Source organism: Culex pipiens, chromosome 1, assembly GCF_016801865.2.
Source record: "Culex pipiens pallens isolate TS chromosome 1, TS_CPP_V2, whole genome shotgun sequence".
Lineage (NCBI taxonomy): Eukaryota > Metazoa > Arthropoda > Insecta > Diptera > Culicidae > Culex > Culex pipiens.
In genome coordinates this window covers 65000803-65024905 of record NC_068937.1, presented here as the reverse complement: position 1 = coordinate 65024905, position 24103 = coordinate 65000803, and the positions used below count along the sequence as shown (strand labels likewise).

The 24103-nt window shown below is 42.5% G+C and overlaps 5 protein-coding genes across 5 annotated transcripts in view; 2 read left to right on the top strand and 3 right to left on the bottom strand.

Moving 5' to 3' along the window:
- Positions 1-24103, bottom strand: part of LOC128093590 (uncharacterized) — a 435512-nt gene that overhangs the window by 390345 nt on the left and 21064 nt on the right. The window lies entirely within an intron of this gene.
- LOC120431420 (uncharacterized) lies at positions 11974-15172 on the bottom strand. Its single transcript, XM_039596541.2, has 2 exons — positions 15063-15172; positions 11974-14963 (listed from the first exon to the last, which is right to left on the bottom strand). Exons 1-2 carry the CDS (start codon positions 15170-15172, stop codon positions 14708-14710), a joined length of 366 nt encoding a protein of 121 aa, XP_039452475.1. The 3' UTR covers positions 11974-14707.
- Positions 16036-17736, top strand: LOC120431421 (uncharacterized). Its single transcript, XM_039596542.2, has one exon. The coding sequence runs from the start codon at positions 16036-16038 to the stop codon at positions 17734-17736; it is 1701 nt and encodes a 566-aa protein (XP_039452476.2).
- Positions 17801-22452, bottom strand: LOC120431422 (uncharacterized protein K02A2.6-like). The gene has a single exon (XM_039596543.2). It carries the CDS (start codon positions 22418-22420, stop codon positions 17981-17983), a length of 4440 nt encoding a protein of 1479 aa, XP_039452477.1. The 5' UTR covers positions 22421-22452; the 3' UTR covers positions 17801-17980.
- Positions 22957-23988, top strand: LOC120431423 (uncharacterized). The gene has a single exon (XM_039596545.1). It carries the CDS (start codon positions 22957-22959, stop codon positions 23986-23988), a length of 1032 nt encoding a protein of 343 aa, XP_039452479.1.

Sequence of the window (24103 nt, the reverse complement as noted above, 5' to 3'; positions counted from 1 at the left end):
GTTGTTCATTAAATCCCGAACGTAGTTGTAATTCTTTCTGGTAGGTAGCAGAATTTTGAGTCCATCAGCACACAAGCGAATGGAAGCTCGTAAAGCACCAGATTTGATAAACCCGGTCAGCCACTTTCGCACCGAATCCGATGACGATGTTTTCACAAAAATGGGCGGCAACTTTTCCCGTCGTTCAAATTCTTCCTTCTCGCTCACGTCCACAGGGAGGGTAGCGAACTGGTTTCCAGACGAATTTTGAGCGTCCTTGCTCAAACTGCCTGGCTTTGCAGGTAGCGCTTCGGCATTCTTTAGCTTCTTCAAATCTGCCGATCCTGCTGGTGAGGACCGCCTCTTTTTCGTGCCGTGAGGCATTTTTTTGCACTTTTAAAGCACTTTTCAGGAGCTAATATCCAGGAGTACCTCACTGATCGGTGGTCCACAAGGGAGTGAAGATAGCTAATGAATACTTAACGAACGAAAAATGGAAATTTTAATAAACTTTCAAATAAAAGCAGCCCTGCTGACAATCTGTGGCTCATTCAATGATTGGAGAATGTTGTTCTGATGACTAAGAATAATATTCAGTCATTCTACCAAATTCTACCTCATTGTAAAATTGTTTTTAAATACATTTTTTTATAAATTCCAACAAATTCCTTAAGAAAATTGCAATTTTAATAAAATTTCAAATAAAAGCAGCCCAGCTAACAATCTGTGGCTCATTCAATGATTGGAGAATGTTTTTCTGATGTCTAAGAATGATATTCAGTCATTCTACCAAATTCTACCTCATTGTAAAATTGTTTTTAAATACATTTATTAAGAAATTCCCACAAATTCCATAAGAAAATTGAAATTTTAATAAAATTTCAAATAAAAGCAGCCTTGCTGACAATCTGTGGCTCATTAAATGATTGGAGAATGTTTTTCTGATGTCTTAGAATGATATTCAGTCATTCTACCAAATTCTACCTCATTGTAAAATTGTTTTTAAATACATTTATTAAGAAATTCCAACAAATTCCTTAAGAAAATTGCAATTTTAATAAAATTTCAAATAAAAGCAGCCCTGCTGATAATCTGTGGCTCATTCAATGATTGGAGAATGTTGTTCTGATGTCTTAAAATGATATTCAGTCATTCTACCAAATTCTACCGCATTGTAAAATTGTTTTTGAATACATTTATTAAGAAATTCCAACAAATTTCTTAAGAAAATTGCAATTTTAATAAAATTTCAAATAAAAGCAGCCCTGCTGACAATCTGTGGCTCATTCAATGATTGGAGAATGTTGTTCTGATGTCTTAGAATGATATTCAGTCATTCTACCAAATTCTACCTCATTGTAAAATTGTTTTTAAATACATTTTTTAATAAATTCCAACAAATTCCTTAAGAAAATTGCAATTTTAATAAAATTTCAAATAAAAGCAGCCCTGCTGACAATCTGTGGCTCATTCAATGATTGGAGAATGTTGTTCTGATGTCTAAGAATGATATTCAGTCATTCTACCAAATTCTACCTCATTGTAAAATTGTTTTTAAATACATTTATTAAGAAATTCCAACAAATTCCTTAAGAAAATTGCAATTTTAATAAAATTTCAAATAAAAGCAGCCTTGCTGACAATCTGTGGCTCATTAAATGATTGGAGAATGTTTTTCTGATGTCTTAGAATGATATTCAGTCATTCTACCAAATTCTACCTCATTGTAAAATTGTTTTTAAATACATTTTTTAATAAATTCCAACAAATTCCTTAAGAAAATTGCAATTTTAATAAAATTTCAAATAAAAGCAGCCTTGCTGACAATCTGTGGCTCATTCAATGATTGGAGAATGTTTTTCTGATGTCTTAGAATGATATTCAGTCATTCTACCAAATTCTACCTCATTGTAAAATTGTTTTTAAATACATTTATTAAGAAATTCCAACAAATTCCTTAAGAAAATTGCAATTTTAATAAAATTTCAAATAAAAGCAGCCCTGCTGACAATCTGTGGCTCATTCAATGATTGGAGAATGTTGTTCTGATGTCTAAGAATGATATTCAGTCATTCTACCAAATTCTACCTCATTGTAAAATTGTTTTTAAATACATTTTTTAATAAATTCCCACAAATTCCTTAAGAAAATTGCAATTTTAATAAAATTTCAAATAAAAGCAGCCTTGCTGACAATCTGTGGCTCATTCAATGATTGGAGAATGTTGTTCTGATGTCTTAGAATGATATTCAGTCATTCTACCAAATTCTACCTCATTGTAAAATTGTTTTTAAATACATTTTTTAATAAATTCCAACAAATTCCTTAAGAAAATTGCAATTTTAATAAAATTTCAAATAAAAGCAGCCCTGCTGACAATCTGTGGCTCATTCAATGATTGGAGAATGTTGTTCTGATGTCTTAGAATGATATTCAGTCATTCTACCAAATTCTACCTCATTGTAAAATTGTTTTTAAATACATTTTTTAATAAATTCCAACAAATTCCTTAAGAAAATTGCAATTTTAATAAAATTTCAAATAAAGGCAGCCTTGCTGATAATCTGTGGCTCATTAAATGATTGGAGAATGTTTTTCTGATGTCTTAGAATGATATTCAGTCATTCTACCAAATTCTACCTCATTGTAAAATTGTTTTTAAATACATTTATTAAGAAATTCCCACAAATTCCTTAAGAAAATTGCAATTTTAATAAAATTTCTAATAAAAGCAGCCCTGCTGACAATCTGTGGCTCATTCAATGATTGGAGAATGTTGTTCTGATGTCTTAGAATGATATTCAGTCATTCTACCAAATTCTACCTCATTGTAAAATTGTTTTTAAATACATTTTTTAATAAATTCCAACAAATTTCTTAAGAAAATTGCAATTTTAATCAAATTTCAAATAAAAGCAGCCTTGCTGACAATCTGTGGCTCATTCAATGATTGGAGAATGTTGTTCTGATGTCTTAGAATGATATTCAGTCATTCTACCAAATTCTACCTCATTGTAAAATTGTTTTTAAATACATTTTTTAATAAATTCCAACAAATTCCTTAAGAAAATTGCAATTTTGATAAAATTTCAAATAAAAGCAGCCTTGCTGACAATCTGTGGCTCATTCAATGATTGGAGAATGTTGTTCTGATGTCTTAGAATGATATTCAGTCATTCTACCAAATTCTACCTCATTGTAAAATTGTTTTTAAATACATTTTTTAATAAATTCCAACAAATTCCTTAAGAAAATTGCAATTTTAATAAAATTTCAAATAAAAGCAGCCTTGCTGACAATCTGTGGCTCATTCAATGATTGGAGAATGTTGTTCTGATGTCTTAGAATGATATTCAGTCATTCTACCAAATTCTACCTCATTGTAAAATTGTTTTTAAATACGGGTCATTCCATCTGAAGCAGAACAGCATTTGAAAATCACCATCTCCGATTCTGCTCAAATTTGGCAGAGCTGTTGAGACTATCAAAACATGCAAAAATCCCGAATTTCATCCAAATCGGACCACCCCCTCCATTTTTGTACCCTCCCAAAAAATCGACTTTTTGGCGATTTTTGAGCGAAACCTCTATCTTCAAACGACGATAACTCAGGAACCACAAATCTCAGAGGGTCGGTCTTAGACTCAATTTTGAAGGAAATTGGACGTAGAATCCATTTCCGTGATCAAAATTTAGATTAAAATATGTTGTCTACCTGTATTGCACAATTGAAAACTTTAAATGGCTGTATCTCAAAACAGCCCTATTTATTTTTTAAATTTGACCTCACCATCGTATTCCCCGTCCAATTTTACATGAGAATCACCTATCGACAGAAAGGAATATGTTTCGTTCCAGAGATATCGAATTTTAAAGTTTTGAGTATTTGAGATTACCTAAATTAGCTACACTCGCCGCATATGCTAGCAGCACTCAGTCGTGCTGATCAATAATTACTACCTGTTGTTCTGATCACAGTGTCATTGAACCATATTAAGTAAAATTTGAACTTTTAATATTTATTTGCAAATTTTACAACGTTTTTACAATATAATTTTTTTCAAAAAATATAATTTTTCTATTGTTTTCATATTTTTCCTAATTCTTCATTCCTTCCCACCTAATCAAATTATTTCCTTTATGTGAAGCGAGAACAGCTGTAGAGCTGGCAGTAGTAGATGAAATAATTCTCATGGGTTCTAGAACTTTTGCCATGTGCGGTAGCGAAATAGTGCCATTCAGCAAAAACCCCAAAATCTGCCTTACGGTTTGAAAGATTGATCATATTAAACCGATTTTTATATTGTGAGCCAGTTTCAATGCTGTTAATCGTTGAAATCAACGGCGTTTATATCATCGATGTCGATGATCGTTGATTTAAACGTAATCGTAATCGCAGCCATCGTTGATTTAATCGTCAACGTCAACGGACTCGTTGATTTAAACGGCGTTGATCAACGCGTTGATTATCGATAATCAACGAGTTGATCAACGGCGTTCTTTTATAGTTTTCTAGAGTTTTATGAGGAAAGAACGATTTTTTCATAAATGTTTTGATTGGGAAACATTCTCAAATTGATGTGGCATGGTTGTTCGGGGATCCGGGTGTACCAAGAGGACCGAAGTGACCGGATTTTAAACGTAATTTAAGCCCTAGCTAATTGCTGGTCACTTCCATCTCCACTTTGGTTCCCAAGTCCAACCAGGATTTTCTTATGTAAATGACACCGAGAACGGACAATTGGGAACCGAGATATGGTCGGATTTTCACCGGAATTATTGTTCCGGCGGGTTCAGTAAGAGTCTCGCGTGGCTAAATATCGACACAATTTGTTTTTCTATGATACAATACTGAATTGACCACATGACCCATGTTCCAGAACCCAGATTAAGATTGGCCAAGATGTCAAACTTCGTGACAGACCGGAGTAGCCTACTGTTATTGATCAATGAGTAAACAAAATATTTATGACCTACTGCGATTGGTTTTCGACACCACGCGAAAGATTTATCTCTTGGGATTCGATCGAAACTCATTGATCAATAACAGTAGGCTACTCCGGTCTGTCACGAAGTTTGACATCTTGGCCAATCTTAATCTGGGTTCTGGAACATGGGTCATGTGGTCAATTCAGTATTGTATCATAGAAAAACAAATTGTGTCGATATTTAGCCACGCGAGACTCTTACTGAACCCGCCGGAACAATAATTCCGGTGAAAATCCGACCATATCTCGGTTCCCAATTGTCCGTTCTCGGTGTCATTTACATAAGAAAATCCTGGTTGGACTTGGGAACCAAAGTGGAGCTGGAAGTGACCAGCAATTAGGTAGGGCTTAAATTACGTTTAAAATCCGGTCACTTCGGTCCTCTTGGTACACCCGGATCCCCGAACAACCATGCCACATCAATTTGAGAATGTTTCCCAATCAAAACATTTATGAAAAATCGTTCTTTCCTCATAAAACTCTAGAAAACTATAAAAGAACGCCGTTGACTAACTCGTTGATTATCGATAATCAACGCGTTGATCAACGCCGTTTAAATCAACGAGTCCGTTGACGTTGACGATTAAATCAACGATGGCTGCGATTACGATTACGTTTAAATCAACGATCATCGACATCGATGACGTTGATTCAACGATTAACAGCATTGGCCAGTTTTATCTGAATAATTGATGATTTTTTTTTCAATTCTGGTACATTTAATTTCAAAAGCAAAACCATATACTTCTTATACATGTGGCCAGCAGCTGAATTGTCTTCCAAGATTTCGAAATGAAAATTCGACAAAAAAAGATTATTGTTCGGACGGTGTCGAAATCAACACAACTGAAGTTGATCTTAATCAGATAATAAATCAGATTAATCTTTGTCAGAAATCCTCCTCCGTAATCATGCTTCACGAGAGTTTTATTCATGTTGATTCATAATTTTTAACCCGATAATGTATCGTAAACTTTTTCTAACGTGTTACTATAAGATCAATTGAAATTTTCTGATAGCACTGCGGGAATTCCATTCTGCCCTGTATTGCGTGTAGTTCTTGCTCTGTCCTGTGGGCTAGCACACAAGTTCACCGTATACTATTTTTTTTTTAATTTAAGATTATACAGCAGTTTCCTACAGTGGTGTACAGTTATTTTTTGCCCAATTTGATAAAGATTATTTATGATGAAATATTATTTCAATAAATACACAGGTAGCAGTTATTGATCAGCGCGCCCGAGTGCTTCAAATACTTAAAACTTTAAAATTCGATATCTCTGGAACGAAACATATTCCTTTCTGACGATAAGTGATTCTTATGTAAAATTGGACGGGGATTACGATGGTGAGGTCAAATTTAAAAAATAAATAGGGCTGTTTTGAGATACGGCCATTTAAAGTTTTCAATTGCGCAATACAGGTAGACAAAATATTTTAATCTAAATTGTGATCACGGAAATGGATTCTACGTCCAATTTCCTTCAATATTAAGTCTAAGACCGACCCTTTAGGATTTGTGGTTCCTGAGCTATTGCCGTTTGAAAATAGGGGTTTCGCTCAAAAATCGCCAAAAAGTCGATTTTTTGGGAGGGTACAAAAATGGAGGGGGTGGTCCAATTTGGATGAAATTCGGGATTTTTGCATGTTTTAATAGTCTCAACAGCTCTGCCAAATTTGAGCAGAATCGGAGATGGTAATTTTAAAATTTGCATTTTTTCTTGCACACTTCAGGTGGAATGACCCATACATTTTTTAAGAAATTCCAACAAATTCCTTAAGAAAATTGCAATTTTAATAAAATTTCAAATAAAGGCAGCCTTGCTGATAATCTGTGGCTCATTAAATGATTGGAGAATGTTTTTCTGATGTCTTAGAATGATATTCAGTCATTCTACCAAATTCTACCTCATTGTAAAATTGTTTTAAAATACATTTGAGCAATTCTCTACGAAATCGGTCTTTTTTCTTCAATTTTAATATTTGTATTTTTTAATCCGACTGAAACTTTTTTGGTGCCTTCGGTATGCCCAAAGAAGCCATTTTGCATCATTAGTTTGTCCATATAATTTTCCATACAAATTTGGCAGCTGTCCATACAAAAATGATGTATGAAAATTCAAAAATCTGTATCTTTTAAAGGAATTTTTTGATCGATTTGGTGTCTTCGGCAAAGTTGTAGGTATGGATACGGACTACACTGGAAAAAAATAATACACGGTAAAAAAAATTTGGTGATTTTTTTATTTAACTTTTTAACACTAAAACTTGATTTGCAAAAAAACACTATTTTTATTTTTTTTTATTTTTTTATATGTTTTAGAGGACATAAAATGCCAACTTTTCAGAAATTTTCAGGTTGTGCAAAAAATCATTGACCGAGTTATGAATTTTTTAATCAATACTGATTTTTTCAAAAAATCGAAATTTTGGTCGCAAAACTTTTTCAACTTCATTTTTCGATGTAAAATTGAATTTGCAATCAAAAAGGACTTTAGTGAAATTTTGATAAATTGCACCGTTTTCAAGTTATAGCCATTTTTTTGTAACTTTTTTCAAAATAGTCGCAGTTTTTCATTTTTTTAAATTAGTGCACATGTTTGTCCACTTTTGAAAAACATATTTTTGAAAAGCTGAGAAAATTCTCTATATTTTGCTTCATCGGACTTTGTTGATACGACCTTTAGTTGCTGAGATATTGCAATGCAAAGGTTTAAAACAGGAAAATTGATGTTTTCTAAGTCTCACCCAAACAGCCCACCATTTTTTAATGTCGATATCTCAGCAACTAATGGTCCGATTATCAATGTTAAAATATGAAACAATTGTGAAATTTCCCGATCTTTTCAAAAAAAAATATTTTCAAAATTTTCAAATCAAGACTAACATTTTAAAAGGGCGTAATATTCAATGTTTGGCCTTTTTGAAATGTTAGTCTTGATTTGAAAATTTTAAAAATATTGTTTTTGAAAAGATCGGAAAATTTCACAAATGTTTCATATTTTAACATTGAAAATCGGACCATTAGTTGCTGAGATATCGACATTGAAAAATGGTGGGCTGTTTGGGTGAGACTTAGAAAACATCAATTTTCCTGTTTTTAAACCTTTGCATGGTAATATCTCAGCAACTAAAGGTCGTATCAACAAAGTCCGATGAAGCAAAATATAGAGAATTTTCTCAGCTTTTCAAACATATTTTTTTCAAAAGTGGGCAAACATGTGCACTAATTTAAAAAAATGAAAAACTGCGACTATTTTGAAAAAATTACATAAAAATGGCTATAACTTGAAAACGGTGCACTTTATCAAAATTTCACTAAAGTACTTTTTGATTGCAAATTCAATTTTACATCGAAAAATGAAGTTGAAAAAGTTTTGCGACCAAAATTTAGATTTTTTGAAAAAATCAGTATTGATTAAAAAATTCATAACTCGGTCAATGATTTTTTGCACAACCTGGAAACTTCTGAAAAGTTGGCATTTTATGTCTTCTAAAACATATCAAAAAATAAAAAAAATTAAAAATAGTGTTTTTTTGCAAATCAAGTTTTAGTGTTAAAAAGTTAAATAAAAAAATCACCAAATTTTTTTACCGTGTATTATTTTTTTCCAGTGTAGTCTGTATCCATACCTACAACTTTGCGGAAGACACCAAATCGATCAAAAAATTCCTTCAAAAGATACAGATTTTTGAATTTTCATACATCATTTTTGTATGGACAGCTGCCAAATTTGTATGGAAAATTATATGGACAAACTAATGATGCAAAAGTGCTTCTTTGGGCATACCGAAGGCACCAAAAAAGTTTCAGTCGGATTAAAAAATACAAAACAAATCGAATGACCGAAATCCTAGAGAACTGCTCATTTATTAAGAAATTCCAACAAATTCCTTAAGAAAATTGCAATTTTAATAAAATTTCAAATAAAAGCAGCCTTGCTGGCAATCTATGAATATGAAAATAAATATGAATCTATGAATAAGGTAGAATGACTAAATATCATTCTTAGTCATCAAAACAACATTCTCCAATCATTGAATGAGCCACAGATTGTCAGCAGGGCTGCCTTTATTTGAAATTTTATTAAAATTGCAATTTTCTTAAGAAATTTGTTGGAATTTCTTAATAAATGTATTCAAAAACTATTTTACAATGAGGTAGAATTTGGTAGAATGACTGAATATCATTTTAAGACATCAGAACAACATTCTCCAATCATTGAATGAGCCACAGATTGTCTGCAGGGCTGCTTTTATTTGAAATTTTATTAAAATTGCACAGATTGTCAGCAGGGCTGCTTTTATTTGAAATTTTATTAAAATTGCAATTTTCTTAAGGAATTTGTGGGAATTTTTTTATAAATGTATTTTAAAACAATTTTACAATGAGGTAGAATTTGGTAGAATGACTGAATATCATTCTAAGACATCAGAAAAACATTCTCCAATCATTTAATGAGCCACAGATTATCAGCAAGGCTGCCTTTATTTGAAATTTTATTAAAATTGCAATTTTCTTAAGGAATTTGTTGGAATTTATTAAAAAAATGTATTTAAAAACAATTTTACAATGAGGTAGAATTTGGTAGAATGACTGAATATCATTCTAAGACATCAGAACAACATTCTCCAATCATTGAATGAGCCACAGATTGTCAGCAGGGCTGCTTTTATTTGAAATTTTATTAAAATTGCAATTTTCTTAAGGAATTTGTTGGAATTTATTAAAAAATGTATTTAAAAACAATTTTACAATGAGGTAGAATTTGGTAGAATGACTGAATATCATTCTAAGACATCAGAACAACATTCTCCAATCATTGAATGAGCCACAGATTGTCAGCAAGGCTGCTTTTATTTGAAATTTTATTAAAATTGCAATTTTCTTAAGGAATTTGTGGGAATTTCTTAATAAATGTATTTAAAAACAATTTTACAATGAGGTAGAATTTGGTAGAATGACTGAATATCATTCTAAGACATCAGAAAAACATTCTCCAATCATTGAATGAGCCACAGATTGTCAGCAGGGCTGCTTTTATTAGAAATTTTATTAAAATTGCACATTTTCTTAAGGAATTTGTGGGAATTTCTTAATAAATGTATTTAAAAACAATTTTACAATGAGGTAGAATTTGGTAGAATGACTGAATATCATTCTTAGACATCAGAACAACATTCTCCAATCATTGAATGAGCCACAGATTGTCAGCAGGGCTGCTTTTATTTGAAATTTTATTAAAATTGCAATTTTCTTTAGGAATTTGTTGGAATTTATTAAAAATTGTATTTAAAAACAATTTTACAATGAGGTAGAATTTGGTAGAATGACTGAATATCATTCTAAGACATCAGAAAAACATTCTCCAATCATTGAATGAGCCACAGATTGTCAGCAGGGCTGCTTTTATTAGAAATTTTATTAAAATTGCAATTTTCTTAAGGAATTTGTTGGAATTTTTTTATAAATGTATTTAAAAACAATTTTACAATGAGGTAGAATTTGGTAGAATGACTGAATATCATTCTAAGACATCAGAAAAACATTCTCCAATCATTTAATGAGCCACAGATTGTCAGCAAGGCTGCTTTTATTTGAAATTTGATTAAAATTGCAATTTTCTTAAGAAATTTGTTGGAATTTCTTAATAAATGTATTCAAAAACAATTTTACAATGAGGTAGAATTTGGTAGAATGACTGAATATTATTCTTAGTCATCAGAACAACATTCTCCAATCATTGAATGAGCCACAGATTGTCAGCAGGGCTGCTTTTATTTGAAAGTGTATTAAAATTTCCATTTTTCGTTCTAGAAGTATTCATTAGCTATCTTTATTTCTTTATGGGGTAGAACTTGATAAAATAATTATGTGGCATCATTTTGCAGCAGAAATACTTGCTACATGCTAGGAATATTCAAAAAAGCAGAAATATTGAACTTAAGGGTTAATTATTCTGTTTGATGGAGACGCATGATAGCTCATTTTTTAACAATCTTTAATTTGCTCCAGAACCGTCATTTTTCAACTTAAGTATGGACCTTCATTGGTCAAATCGGGCTAGAATTTTCCAAGGAACACGATGCCATGGTCAAAATCGATATATAAAGTACTTTGAAAATTAAGTATAAAGAGAAGTACTACTTATAAGAAGTTTAGGAAAAATCTGATTGCAGATTCGTTAGGTAGAACGGAGGTAGACTGCTTTGTATTACTTCAGAAGTTGATTTGACGTTGTTTTCTTGAAAACAGGTATCTTTCCAGCAGGGCAATGCTACTTATTATTACTTATTATTATTATTACTTGCTTATTGAACTATTGAGGTAGACTAAAAATCCTTCGAGGTAGACATATGTACCAATTTGATAGATAACTTCTGCATACTTGGATTTTTGATTTGGCCAAATTGCCCTGCTGGGTGGATTGACATCAATAACGTCACACAGTAAAGGGGAGAATTGGATTCCGACGGAGCGAGCAGGAAAATGCAATTAATCTTGTTAGTAATTCTGAACAATAAGTGTACGATACATTATTGAGTAAAAAATATGAATTAAAATGAATAAAATTTGTTGATACGTTGTACTCTAGTGAAGGACGATCACAAGAAGTAGGAAAAGGATTTCTGAAAAGTATAAAACTAGAAAATGTAAGAAAATCACAAAGTTTGATCTGCTGCAAAGCGGCTAGTTTCCCAAATTTAGTTGCGATGATTTCGACACCGTTTTTTTCTTCTATCATTCTTGGATTCTTGGAACACAATACGGCTGCTGTCCTCACGTACAAGGATTTTTTTTTAAATTAAACGTAACTTGACCAAAATCATCTTTTAATCAAATGGAGCTGGCTCACAATATAAAAATTGATTTAATATGATAAATCTTTTAAACCATAAATCAGATTTGCCAAATTATGGTCAAGTGTCAATAATAAACTATAATAATAATAATAATAAAGTAGGTTTTGGGGTTTTTGCTGAATGGCACTATTTTGCTACCGCCCATGATAAAGACCCTAGTCATGGCCTCTGAGGTACTCTAAAACGGTTAGCAACACGTAAAAAAACGGTGCATTCAAAATAACCCAGTAAATATTCCTTTCACAAAAATAGACAACAGTGGGTCAAGGCTGTCGTTCACCAGTTCCAAGGCTTGAATCTGAGACATGAACACGTTGTACGTTTCGTCCATTTTCTCCAAGCGCAGCTGCGCTTGTCCCAATTTGGACGCATCGTAACCCTCCAAAAACTTTCGAACGCGCTCGAGAAAGGCGTTCCCATGATCGCACCCGATCACGTGCAGCTTTATATCAGGCGGAAGCTCCGCCTTCAAGAGATGGTTCGGAGACGGTGGATTCGACATCGGGATGGTCGGAAAATCCACAAAAGTTCGGCAAACTAACGAACTGCTGTCAAAACAGTCGAAAGTTGCTGGCCCGGACGTTCAAAAACGGGCAAAAGTTCGTATTTGTATGAGGTAAGTGAGAAAATGGCGACTTACTTGAGCTGCTCCCTCAACTTACGAACGACGCTGGAGTCGATCCGTCGAAATCCGCTTCCGTAATCCGTTGACCAGGCACGCTGCAGGATCCGGAACGCTGGTACGCCTTCGTACGGTGACCTCCAACTGATCGCAGCCTTCGACAGGAACAGTTTGAACCGCTTCGCTTACCTTCGCACTGCAAATCCGTCGAAGTTCGCAGCAAACGCCTTGCTGCTTGCCTTCCTTCCACGAAATCCACCGAAAAATCGCACCACCAACCTCTTCAGTGACGCTAGAGTTGACCTCGAAATCCAGTCTCCCCTTCGATGCAGGCCACGGCGTCGCCAGCTGTGTTTTTGGTGCCGAAAATCCAACGAAATCGCCGAACGAAAAACTTCCACTTCTTCCACTGGTCCACTATCGGTCCGCTGACGGTAGTTTTCTGCTGCTGCTTCTGATGCTCGAAGGACCATGTACGAGCTGGTGGCTCGCTTCAAAGTTGTCTCCGGAAGCCCCGGAGTCCCGTGGATGGATCCTACCGTGAATTCAGCGGCTAGCGGCAATGGTGAAGTCCTCAGCGATGGCGGCTTTCGGAGGCACACAGAAACTCGCGAATTGCGATGGCGCGGAGTAAATTTGCAGGAGCAAAAAAAGTGGTGCGACTCTTCCCTCAGGCAATGGCCACTCCGGGTGTGGCCAATCCTGCCAAAATGGCCATTTTCATCACCAGTATCAAAAACCATGAATTTTGATACCCATATTGCCCAAATTTGTATGGTTCCGTAAATGTCCTCCCGGGAGAACCTTTCCCCGGGGCAATGGCCACTCCGAGTGTGGCCAATCCTGCCAAAATGGCCATTTTCATTACAAGTATCAAAAACCATGAATTTTGATACCCATATTGCCCCAATTTGTATGGTTCCGTAAATGTCCTCCCGATAGAACCTTCCCCAGGGCACTGGCCACTCCGGGTGAGGCCAATCCTATCAAAATAGCCATTTTCATTACCAGTATAAAAAACCATGAATTTTGATACCCATATTGCCCAAATTTGTTTGGTTCCGTAAACGTCCTAACGGTAGAACCTTCCCTCAGGGCAATGGCCACTCCGGGTGTGGCCAATCCTGCCAAAATGGCCATTTTTATTAACAGTATCAAAAACCATGAATTTTGATACCCATATTGCCCAAATTTGTATGGGTCTGTAAATGTCCTCCCGGTAGAACCTTCCCCAGGGCAATGGCCACTCCGGGTGTGGCCAATCCGGTCAAAATGGCCATTTTCATTACCAGTATCAAAAAACATGAATTTTGATACCCATATTGCCCCAAGTCGTATGGTTCGATAAATGTCCCCGGTAGAACCTTCCCTCAGGGCAATGGCCACTCCGGGTGTGGCCAATCCTGCCAAAATGGCCATTTTCATCACCAGTATCAAAAACCATGAATTTTGATACCCATATTGCTCAAATTTGTATGGTTCCGTAAATGTCCTCCCGGGAGAACCTTCCCCGAAGCAATGGCCACTCCGGGTGTGGCCAATCCTGCCAAAATGGCCATTTTCATTACCAGTATCAAAAACCATGAATTTTGATACCCATATTGCCCAAATTTGTATGGTTCCGTAAATGTCCTCCCGGTAGAACCTTCCGCAGGGCAATGGTTACTCCGGGTGTGGCCACTCCTGCCAAAATAGCCATTTTCATCACCAGTATCAAAAACCATGAATTTTGATTCCCATATTGCCCAAATTTGTATGTTTCCGTAAATGTCCTCCAGGAAGAACCTTCCCCAGGGCAATGGCCACTCCGGGTGTGGCCAATCCTGTTAAAATGATCATTTTCATTACCAGTATCAAAAACCCGATTTAATCCCACCTGGGGTGAGATAGAGCCTTTCTTACTAAAGAATATAACGATGGTAGAACTTCTTTCAATTCATAACATTGACTTTGTTTAGAAGAAGAAGAAAGTCTTATGATGAAAGCTGATCGCGCGAGAGATCAATTCACAATTTTACCAGCCTAAATGTGATCCACAAATAAATGTAATTTTGTCCCTGCCTGTCCCTGGCCCATCTCTGATGAGAGCCAGTGGTGATCCTCGCTCTTTTTGATTTTTTTTTGCACTTTTTGGCACTTTTTTCACGGATTTTCCGTGCACTTTTTGTCCGTTGGTCCACACGCAGCACGCACCAAAACTGTCCAGGCGCGCTTCTGCACCGTTCACTTCAGGCCGCTCTTCGCGAGCAGGCCTTCACTTCGCACTGAACTGTCCGTTTCGCGAAGTGTCCCGAACCTGGCCAGACCGGATCCTTCGGATCCGGCTCGAAGGACCAAATGTTCGCACGTGCGAGCAGCTGTTCGAGGAGACGACGGTTCGTGACGAAACTGGCAGATTTGTTGTGACGCTGCCCAAGAAGAAGTACGCTGTCCAGCGTCTCGGTGAGTCCAGATCAACAGCCATCAAACGCTTCCTGGGACTGGAGAAGCGGCTGTCAGCGAATCCAGACCTAAAACAACAGTACAGTGATTTTATTCACGAGTACGAAGCCATGGGACACATGAAACGGATTGCCGGCGACACGGCCGGGGGAGAGTTAGCGTATTACCTGCCACACCACTGCGTCTTGAGGCCGGACAGCACCACTACGAAGCTTCGCGTGGTGTTTGATGCTTCGTGTCGCACGTCTACCGGAGTTGCTCTGAACGATGCGCTCATGGTGGTGTAGCGACCCACATCTTTTTTGTCACCTTAGATGAAATCCCCGACGCAATAATGTGCGATTGGACTTTGATCCATGATGAGGAGATTTCATCCAGTGGTGAAATTAAAGAGAACCGTGAAGTCGCTCAAATCATAATTAGTCTACAGCCAAATTACCCCCAAGGGAACTTGGCCCAGTTAGCATAACTTCACAGTTCTCTTTTCAAGATCAAACGAAGGGCCGGCTGAGGCGAAGTCGTTTGTGCGTTCGGGTTTTCACACGCGCAAAAACAGATGGCCCATGCGCGAGCCGATAGGAGATCGAATCTAATCCACTTGCTTATGCCAGAGGGAGAGAGAGAGATAGAGAAAGGGAGAAGAAAGACAATATGCGACACTTCGGGTTTTGACTCGTTGACCAATCAACTAGGACATGGAGGGGATAATTACCTCACCCGCTAATTGATTGGTCAGAAGGTCTCGGCAAGAAATCCGAACCCAAAGGATTCCAGGAATTATGGGGATCTTCAAAGTCCTCAAATGAACGAAGAGGACACTATAAAAGGCGATCGAAAATCTCGATCGGTGCTCAGTTTTTCAGTATGTAGTTCAGTTCGGTGTTCAGTTCGGAGTTCAGTTCAGTAGTTTAGTGTCAGTTTTGGTGTTTGACCTTTTGTAACTCGTTAAACTTTTCAATAAAAAGTTAAGAAAAGTGATCGTGCCCGCGTTTTCACTCAAAATCAAAAAGAAATTCCAGTGTTTGAAAAATATCGGGTGGACGGCGCGATACAGTGGGACCAGTTGTGCAGGACGATTTACTGGACATTGCGCTACGCTTTCGACTCCACGCTGTTGCCATCGTCGCTGACATCGCCAAGATGTACCGTATGATTCGCGTCCAGCCTGACGACCAGAGACTGCAGAGGATTGTTTGGAGAGACAATGTGGACGAACCCATCCGAATCTACGAGTTGACCACTGTCACGTACGGAACGGCGTCTGCGCCGTATTTAGCGACCAAGTGCTTGCAAAAACTCGGTGAGATCGGAGAAAAGACGCACCCATCCGCTGCCAAGGTCCTCAAACGTGACTTCTACGTTGACGACATGTTGGCAGGTGCGCACACGGTCGCTGAAGGAAAAGAGCTAGTCGCCGAAATGGTCGATCTGATGGAATCTGGCGGATTCTCGTTGCGAAAGTGGCATTCAAACTCTCGAGACATCCTGCTCGACGTCCCGGAACATCTTCGCGACGAACGGACTTTGCTTGAACTGGACACGTCTGACGCAACCGTCAAGACGCTCGGGCTCGTCTGGGAGCCCAGTACGGACTGTTTCCGTTTCAGATCGCCAAAGTGGAACGACGTTGCCGTGATCACGAAGCGTGTCGTGGCCTCAGACATGGCCATGATCTTCGACCCGTACGGGTTGATCGGTCCTGTCGTCGTCCAAGCGAAAATCTTCGTGCAGAAGCTGTGGCGCATGGAACTGGATTGGGACGCCGCTCTGCCAGAAGATCTGCAGGAGTACTGGCGTGAATACCGCAGAAATCTAGCCGGTCTGGACAGCCTGTCGATACCCCGCTGGATTGGCACAGGTGCAGATGACCAGAATGTGCAGCTTCACGGGTTCTGCGACGCTTCAGTCAACGCTTACGGTGCGTGCATCTACATCCGAACCGTTTCGGCCAACGGCGACGTCACCGTCCGCTTGCTGGCCTCCAAATCCCGCATCGCACCGCTCGAGAACCTGAAGAAGAAGAAGCGTAAGCAGTCGATTCCCCGCCTGGAGCTGGCGTCCGCTCTGCTGCTGGCGCATCTGTACGAGAAGGTGGCCAACGCCATCAACTTCCGAGGCAAAGCGTTCTTCTGGACGGATTCCATGATCGTACGCTGCTGGCTTGCGTCACTGCCGTCCAGATGGAACCAGTTCGTGGCCAACCGTGTGTCCGAGATTCAACATCTGACGGAGAGCGGATCTTGGGACCATGTGCCCGGAATAGAGAACCCAGCTGACATCATTTCTCGCGGCATGACACCGATGCAGCTGCAGTACTCAAAGCTTTGGTTTAGCGGACCCGATTGGCTGAGTCTCGACCACCAGCACTGGCCGCACGCTCAAGTGCCAAACGCAGCAGACTTCGACCACGAAGAACTGGAGGAACACAACGCTGTCGCTGCAGTTGAACATGACGCCGAGCCATGCAGACTGTTTACAGCGAATTCATCGTACACCGTGACAATACGGACGACCGCTGTAATCTGCCGCTTCTGTTTCAACAGCCGTGCGGCGAACAAGCACTGCCGCAGAGTTGGTCCGTTGACGGCTGAAGAGCTCGAGGTCGCTTTGAAGAAGCTGGTGCGCCTCGCTCACCGAGAATGCTTCCCGGAAGAGTACGATGCTTTGTCCAGAGATCGCGCGATTCCAAACAACTCCCGCATTGCTGCGCTGAACCCAAGAATCATCGATGGAATCCTGTGCGTCGGCGGCCGGTTGCAGCACGCCGCAGTCTCAGACAACCGGAAGTTTTGTATCACCACGTACGCCCGGTGGCCGATGTCGTACGTGAGAGACAATTAACATTAAACAAATTAAAAGCAAGGACAAAATAAGACTTTATGTCCAACAAATAAAACAACGTGTTATCTTGTAAGTAATTAAACACGGAATGGCTTTATTGAATCCATTTGACAACCGGAACCTCCTCTACGTATGCGCTGTGGTGACGTCGTGACCTGGGCGTTCCAGACGCCAAGTTCGAGTCCAGCGGCGTGCGGACTGGTGGGGACCATCGCTGATTAGGTTGTCCCAACATCCCCCCTTCTCAATTGAGCTGGTACGAGTTGAACCGCTGAGGCTTCTTTCGAACTCGTGTAGAACGACGAAGCCCCGGTACCAGCGACGCAGGCTCGCTTTCAGGTGGTGCAACCTGCTCGGGTGATCTTGGTATGGATGGCGAGCATTCTGGGACACCATGTGACGAGCGTTGATCCGGACTTGCTGACTGTAGTGACGCGTCCAAGACCGTCGGTGTTGTTGGGTCCGCAGCCGGTGTTGGTTTCGACAGATTCCAGGAATCCAGCAGGATGTCGAGGGGCAACTTCGGCTTCTCTGCTCCATCTGTCCTCGGATCCCAATCTGCACGACTGAGAAGCTGATTTGCGTGCGATCGGAGCATACGGCGGTCCTCGACCCAAACGGTATACATCACCTGGCCAACCCGGTCGCAAACAACGCCAGGCGCCCAGTGCCACTTGTTTCCGCTGTACAGCTTCGCGTAAACCAGGTCGTGTGGTTCAAACCGTCGCTTCCGGGAACCACCTTTCAACTCCGTTGACTCGCTTGGTGGTTTTGGTGGTGGTGGCAAGAGCAGTTCCAGATTCGTCCGGATGCGGCGTCCAAACATGGCTTCAGATGGTGACACGCCGCCTTCGACCTGACGATTCGGTGTAGTTCGATACGTCATCAGGAAGACGTCTAGCGCTTCGTCGATTGAGCTCCTCCCCGCCTGAATCTTCTTCACTGCTCGTTTAAACGTATCCACAAAACGCTCCGCTTGGCCATTGGACTGCGGATGAAACGGGGCCGTCGTAAGGTGCTGGATGCCGTTAGTTGTACAGAACTCCAGGAACTCAGCGCTCGTAAACTGTGTCCCGTTATCGCTGACCAGCAGTTCTGGCATACCCAGACGAGCAAAAACGCTGCGAAGCATGCCGATTGTTGCTACCGAAGTGATGCGATTCGTCTTAATCACCTCCGGCCATTTGGTGTAGGCATCTACAATCAGCAAAAAGTACGCACCTTCCATCGGACCAGCGAAGTCCACGTGCACACGTTTCCATGGTCCCGTCGGTCTAGGCCACGGAACTGGTGCTGAGTGCGGAGGGGATCGTGCCGCTGATGCGCAATGCTTGCACGCCTTCACAAGTGCCTCCACATCGTCGTCAATCGAAGGCCAGTAGACATAGCTTCGGGCGATGGCCTTCATGCGTGAGATCCCCGGGTGTCCTTGGTGCAGCTGGCGCAGACACCGCTGCCGGTGCCGTTCAGGGATGACCAGCCTTTCTCCAAACAAAACGCACCCGTCCACAGTGCTCAGCGAGTCCTGCCGAGCGAAGAAGCGCAAAATTTCCGAGTCGACGATCGTGTGCTTCTGTGGCCAGCCATTGCGCAGGTAACGGTAGATCTTCTTCAGCAACGGGTCGACTTGCGTGTCACGCTCCACAACCCTAAAACTGAGAGGAAGGGCACTTGCTACGTCAACTACTACTGACCTCAAATCGTTGTCCAGGGTGATGCTAGCAATAACGTAGTCCTCGTCGGGTTTGGCGTGGTTGCTGATAAGCCGTGACAGCACGTCGGCGTGACCGAACTTCTCAGTCGGGACGTGCTCGATGGTGAAATCGTACAGCAAAAGGGTCAACGCGTAACGCTGCAGCCGGTTCGCCGTATACACGGGAATGCCCTTACGCGACCCGAAGATCCGCAACAGCGGCGCGTGATCGGTCTGGAGCCGGAACGAGCGACCGAAGATCATCTTGTGGAACTTGGTAACGGCAAAAATGATGGCTAGACCCTCTCTGTCCGGCTGGCTGTACCCCTGTTCCGCCTTCGACAGCGCCCGAGCTGCATGCTGAACGACTTTCACCGACCCGTCGGTGTACTTGTGGCTGATGGTTGCGCCTAGCCCAACGGATGACGCGTCGGCCGAGACAATAATCTCCTGCGTCGGATCGTAGTGGGCCAGCATCAAGTCGGAGCTGAGAATCTGCTTGAATCGGTCGAACGCTTGCTGGCATTCCGGCGTCCACCGAAACTTGTTCCCATCCTTCAGCAGCTCGTCGAGGGGATACCGCAAATTGCGCATGTTCGCCACAAACTTGCCGTAGTAGTTAATGGCTCCCAGAAATGACCGAACTCCACTGACATCGGTCGGAACGGCGAGATTGGCGATTGCTTCGATCTTGGCTGGATCCGGCCGCAATCCCTGGCGATCAAGAAGATGGCCCAGGTAGCGAATTTGCGGCTGACCGAACGAACATTTTTCCGCACGAATCGTGAAACCAAACTCCTCTATGCGCTGCAGCACCGCCCGTAGGTTTTTCTTATGGTCCTCTTCGTCCAAACCCCCGACAACCACGTCGTCGAGATAACCACAAGTCCTCACGAGCCCGGACAGCATCCCGTCGATGACTTGCTGGAAAGCTCCCGGTGCTGGCTTTACTCCAGGTGCCAGGCGGTTGTACTGGTATAGTCCCCGGTGCGTGTTGACGGTGAGCATGGCACGCGAGCTTTCGTCCATCTCCACCTGCAGGTACGCATCGGTCAAGTCAATCTGACTGAAGACGGTACAACTGGCCAGACTAGCAAAAATATCCTGGGGAAGAGGCAACGGGTACTGGTTGGGCTGCAACGCGTCGTTCAACCCCGTGGAATAGTCTCCACAGATTCGTACTGCTCCGCTTGCCTTTCGTACCACCACGATCGGAGCTGCCCACTCCGAAAGATCCACAGGAGAAATTATGTTGCAGCGTTCGAGTCGGTCCAACTCCTCATCCACAGCTTGGTACATCGCGTAAGCAACCGGTCTCTTGGGCCGAAAAACGGGTGATTTTTCCGGCTTCAACTCAAGTTTCACCTTCGTCTTCACGCACAAGCCCAACTCTCCAGAAAACAAATGTGGAAACTCCGCCTTGAGTGCATCAACATTTGTTGTTGTTGTTGTTGACGTTTCAACCAGATGACAGATGGTGTCAAGCGGCACTGACCACAGCCCAAAGCTGTCAATTATGTCAGAGCCCAGCAAATTCAGAGGTTGACTTGTCACTCGAACCAGACCAGAAGACTTTCGTCCCCCGACCACCATTTCGCACCAGAACTCACCGTCGATCCCCAAGGGCTTGCCCGTAGCAGTTGTTGCCACGACGGAAGTTGTTGACATCGGTGGACTTCCAATGCTGCGCCACGTTCCCGTTGAGATGATGGTGATGTCGGACCCGGTGTCGAGTTGCAGCCGCACAGAGGTGCGATTCATCACGACTGGCACGTACTTCCGACGATCTTCCACGCTGCACGTGTTAACTTTCACCACCTTCGTCGAGACGTACTTCTTCCGGACTTTCTCAGCGCTCCGGCAGTAGCCTTCTTTGTGGCCAACCAGTCCACAGTCGGTGCACTCGTGCGCCTTGAACGAGCAGTCCCTTGCGTAGTGCATCCCACCACACAACCAGCAGGCCGTGTCTGGACCACTTCTACCGGACTTCGCGCGATCACCAGCTGGACCAGACTTGAACTGCTTCCTCGGGAACTTCGGCTTCGAATCCAACGCTTGCACAGCGGCTACCTGCTCCTCGATCATCGCCGCGTCGTGCCAAATGTTGAGAAGGCGTTGGCATTCTTCCGAAATCAGCTCCAGTGTTATGTCTGCTCGCTCCTCGATCCTGCACAGCAACCGCGTTCTTATTTCTGCGTCTTTCTCTGACTTCAGACCACACACAAAAACAAGACACTTGAACTGCTCCTCCGAGAGCTTGGGCAGTTCGAATTCAACGCAAGCTTTGTTGATGCGGCAGGCATAGGTGACATAGTCCTCCAAAGGTTGCTTCATGATCTGCAAGCAGCGGTACCGTCGACTGATCACCGATTCGGCCGTACCGAACAGTGACGTAAGCTTTGCCACGGTATCCGCGAACGAGAAAAACTTAGCTGTTTTCGGCAGTATGTAGCTCGTGTACCGCTCGTGTTCCGACATCCCCAGCTTCCTGAGCAGCAAGCGCACCTTGGCCGGATCGTCCAGCCGGCTAGCGTCGTTCGCAAAGAGCTCGTCATAACGATTGTACCAGGCCGCGAAGGTGACGTTGTTTTCCGGATCATACCTGAACTCCTTGATGTTGTTGGCAAGCGAGTCCAGAATGACCTCCGGGTTCGGCGGGACCTGTACATTGATCCGCGTCATGACGTTCCGTAGAAGCTGCTCCTGCTGCTCCATGAACGCTCGCTGTTGCTGCTGCATGGCCGCTTGTTGCTGCTGGAGAACCTCCTGCTGCTGGCGGAACATCTCCGTCACGTAGACTTGCTGCTGCTGCGAGAACCACTGCATGTACGGATCTGCCCCAGGTCGGAATCCATGTGGTTGCTGCCCGAACTGACCGTTCGGCGGCAACTGTCCGTTCGGCGGCAACTGTCCGTTCGGCGGCAACTGTCCGTTCGGCGGCAACTGACCGTTCGGCGGAACCTGGCCGTTCATGGATTCGTCGCCGTCCATCGAGCTCTCGGAACTTCCCCGAATTCTTCTACGTTTCCGCGTGGGCGTCGTCTTGGACCCGTAAAGATTAGGCCAAAACTAACCCGAGTCGCCACTTTTGTATCACCACGTACGCCCGGTGGCCGATGTCGTACGTGAGAGACAATTAACATTAAACAAATTAAAAGCAAGGACAAAATAAGACTTTATGTCCAACAAATAAAACAACGTGTTATCTTGTAAGTAATTAAACACGGAATGGCCATTTGACAACCGGAACCTCCTCTACGTATGCGCTGTGGTGACGTCGTGACCTGGGCGTTCCAGACGCCAAGTTCGAGTCCAGCGGCGTGCGGACTGGTGGGGACCATCGCTGATTAGGTTGTCCCAACAGGAAGCATCCGTACATTCTCGACCATCGTCACCCGTTCACGAAGCTTATCGTCACACACTATCACGAGACCAGGTTTCACGCTGGAAAACAACTGTTGATCTCTGCTGTGCGTGAACGGTTCTGGCCGATCAACATCCGCAACCTCGTTCGCGAGGTGATTCACATGTGTGTCGATTGCTTCCGTGTCAAGCCGAAGGTTCTTGACCAGCTCATGGCGGATCTGCCGCCAGAACGAGTCACTCCGTGCACACCGTTCGCACGAGTCGGAGTTGACTACTGCGGACCTTTTCAGGTCGCGTACCCGCAGCGCCGAGCTCGCCCAGTGAAGTGCTTCGTTGCCATCTTCGTCTGCCTGGTCACCAAGGCCGTTCACCTAGAACTAGCAGCAGACCTAACGACGCAGGCATTTCTGGCGGCCCTCAAACGGTTCACTGCCCGGCGTGGCAAACCGAAGCTGGTCATGTGCGACAACGCCAAGAACTTCGTCGGCGCAAGACGTGAGCTGAGCGAACTCGCCAAGCTGTTCCTAAGTCAGCAGTTCGAAGAGGAGATCATCCGCGAAACAGCGAACGACAACATTGAGTTCAAGTTTATTCCCGCTCGCTCGCCGAACTTCGGCGGCCTCTGGGAGTCCGCAGTGAAGAGCTTCAAGTTGCTGTTCAAACGCACGATCGGACTGCACACCCTGCTGTACGACGAGTTCCAGACTGTGCTGGTCCAGATTGAAGCGATCCTCAACTCGCGACCGCTCACGCCGCTCAGCAACGACCCCGCAGACTTCGAAGCGCTGACTCCAGGACACTTCCTGATCCAGCGTCCACTCACTGCGATTCCAGAACCAAACCTCGACCACATTCCCGAGAACAGATTGTCGGCCTGGCAAACTGTCCAGCGGTACACGCAGCAGCTCTGGAAGAAGTGGTCCAACCTCTACATGTCGGACCTGCACAACCGTTCGAAGTGGACAAAGCAAAAAGACAACGTTGCTGTCGGAACCATGGTCCTGCTGAAGGACGAGAACCTTCCGCCATTGAAGTGGCAGCTCGGACGCGTTTCCGATATCCACCCGGGAGCTGACGGCAACATCCGTGTCGTCACGGTGCGCACAAAGGACGGCAGCTATCAGCGTGCGATCTCCAAGATCTGCATTCTGCCGATCCGTGACAACCTTTCTACCGCGCAAGGGGAGAACTAGGACTCCTCCAACGGCGGAGGTCGAAAGGCCTCCGCACACCAGTTAAGTTACGTGTTGTTTCGAATTTCAAAAAGTTCACCGAATCTTTTTCCTCCAGAGTCGCCACCCTGTCTGC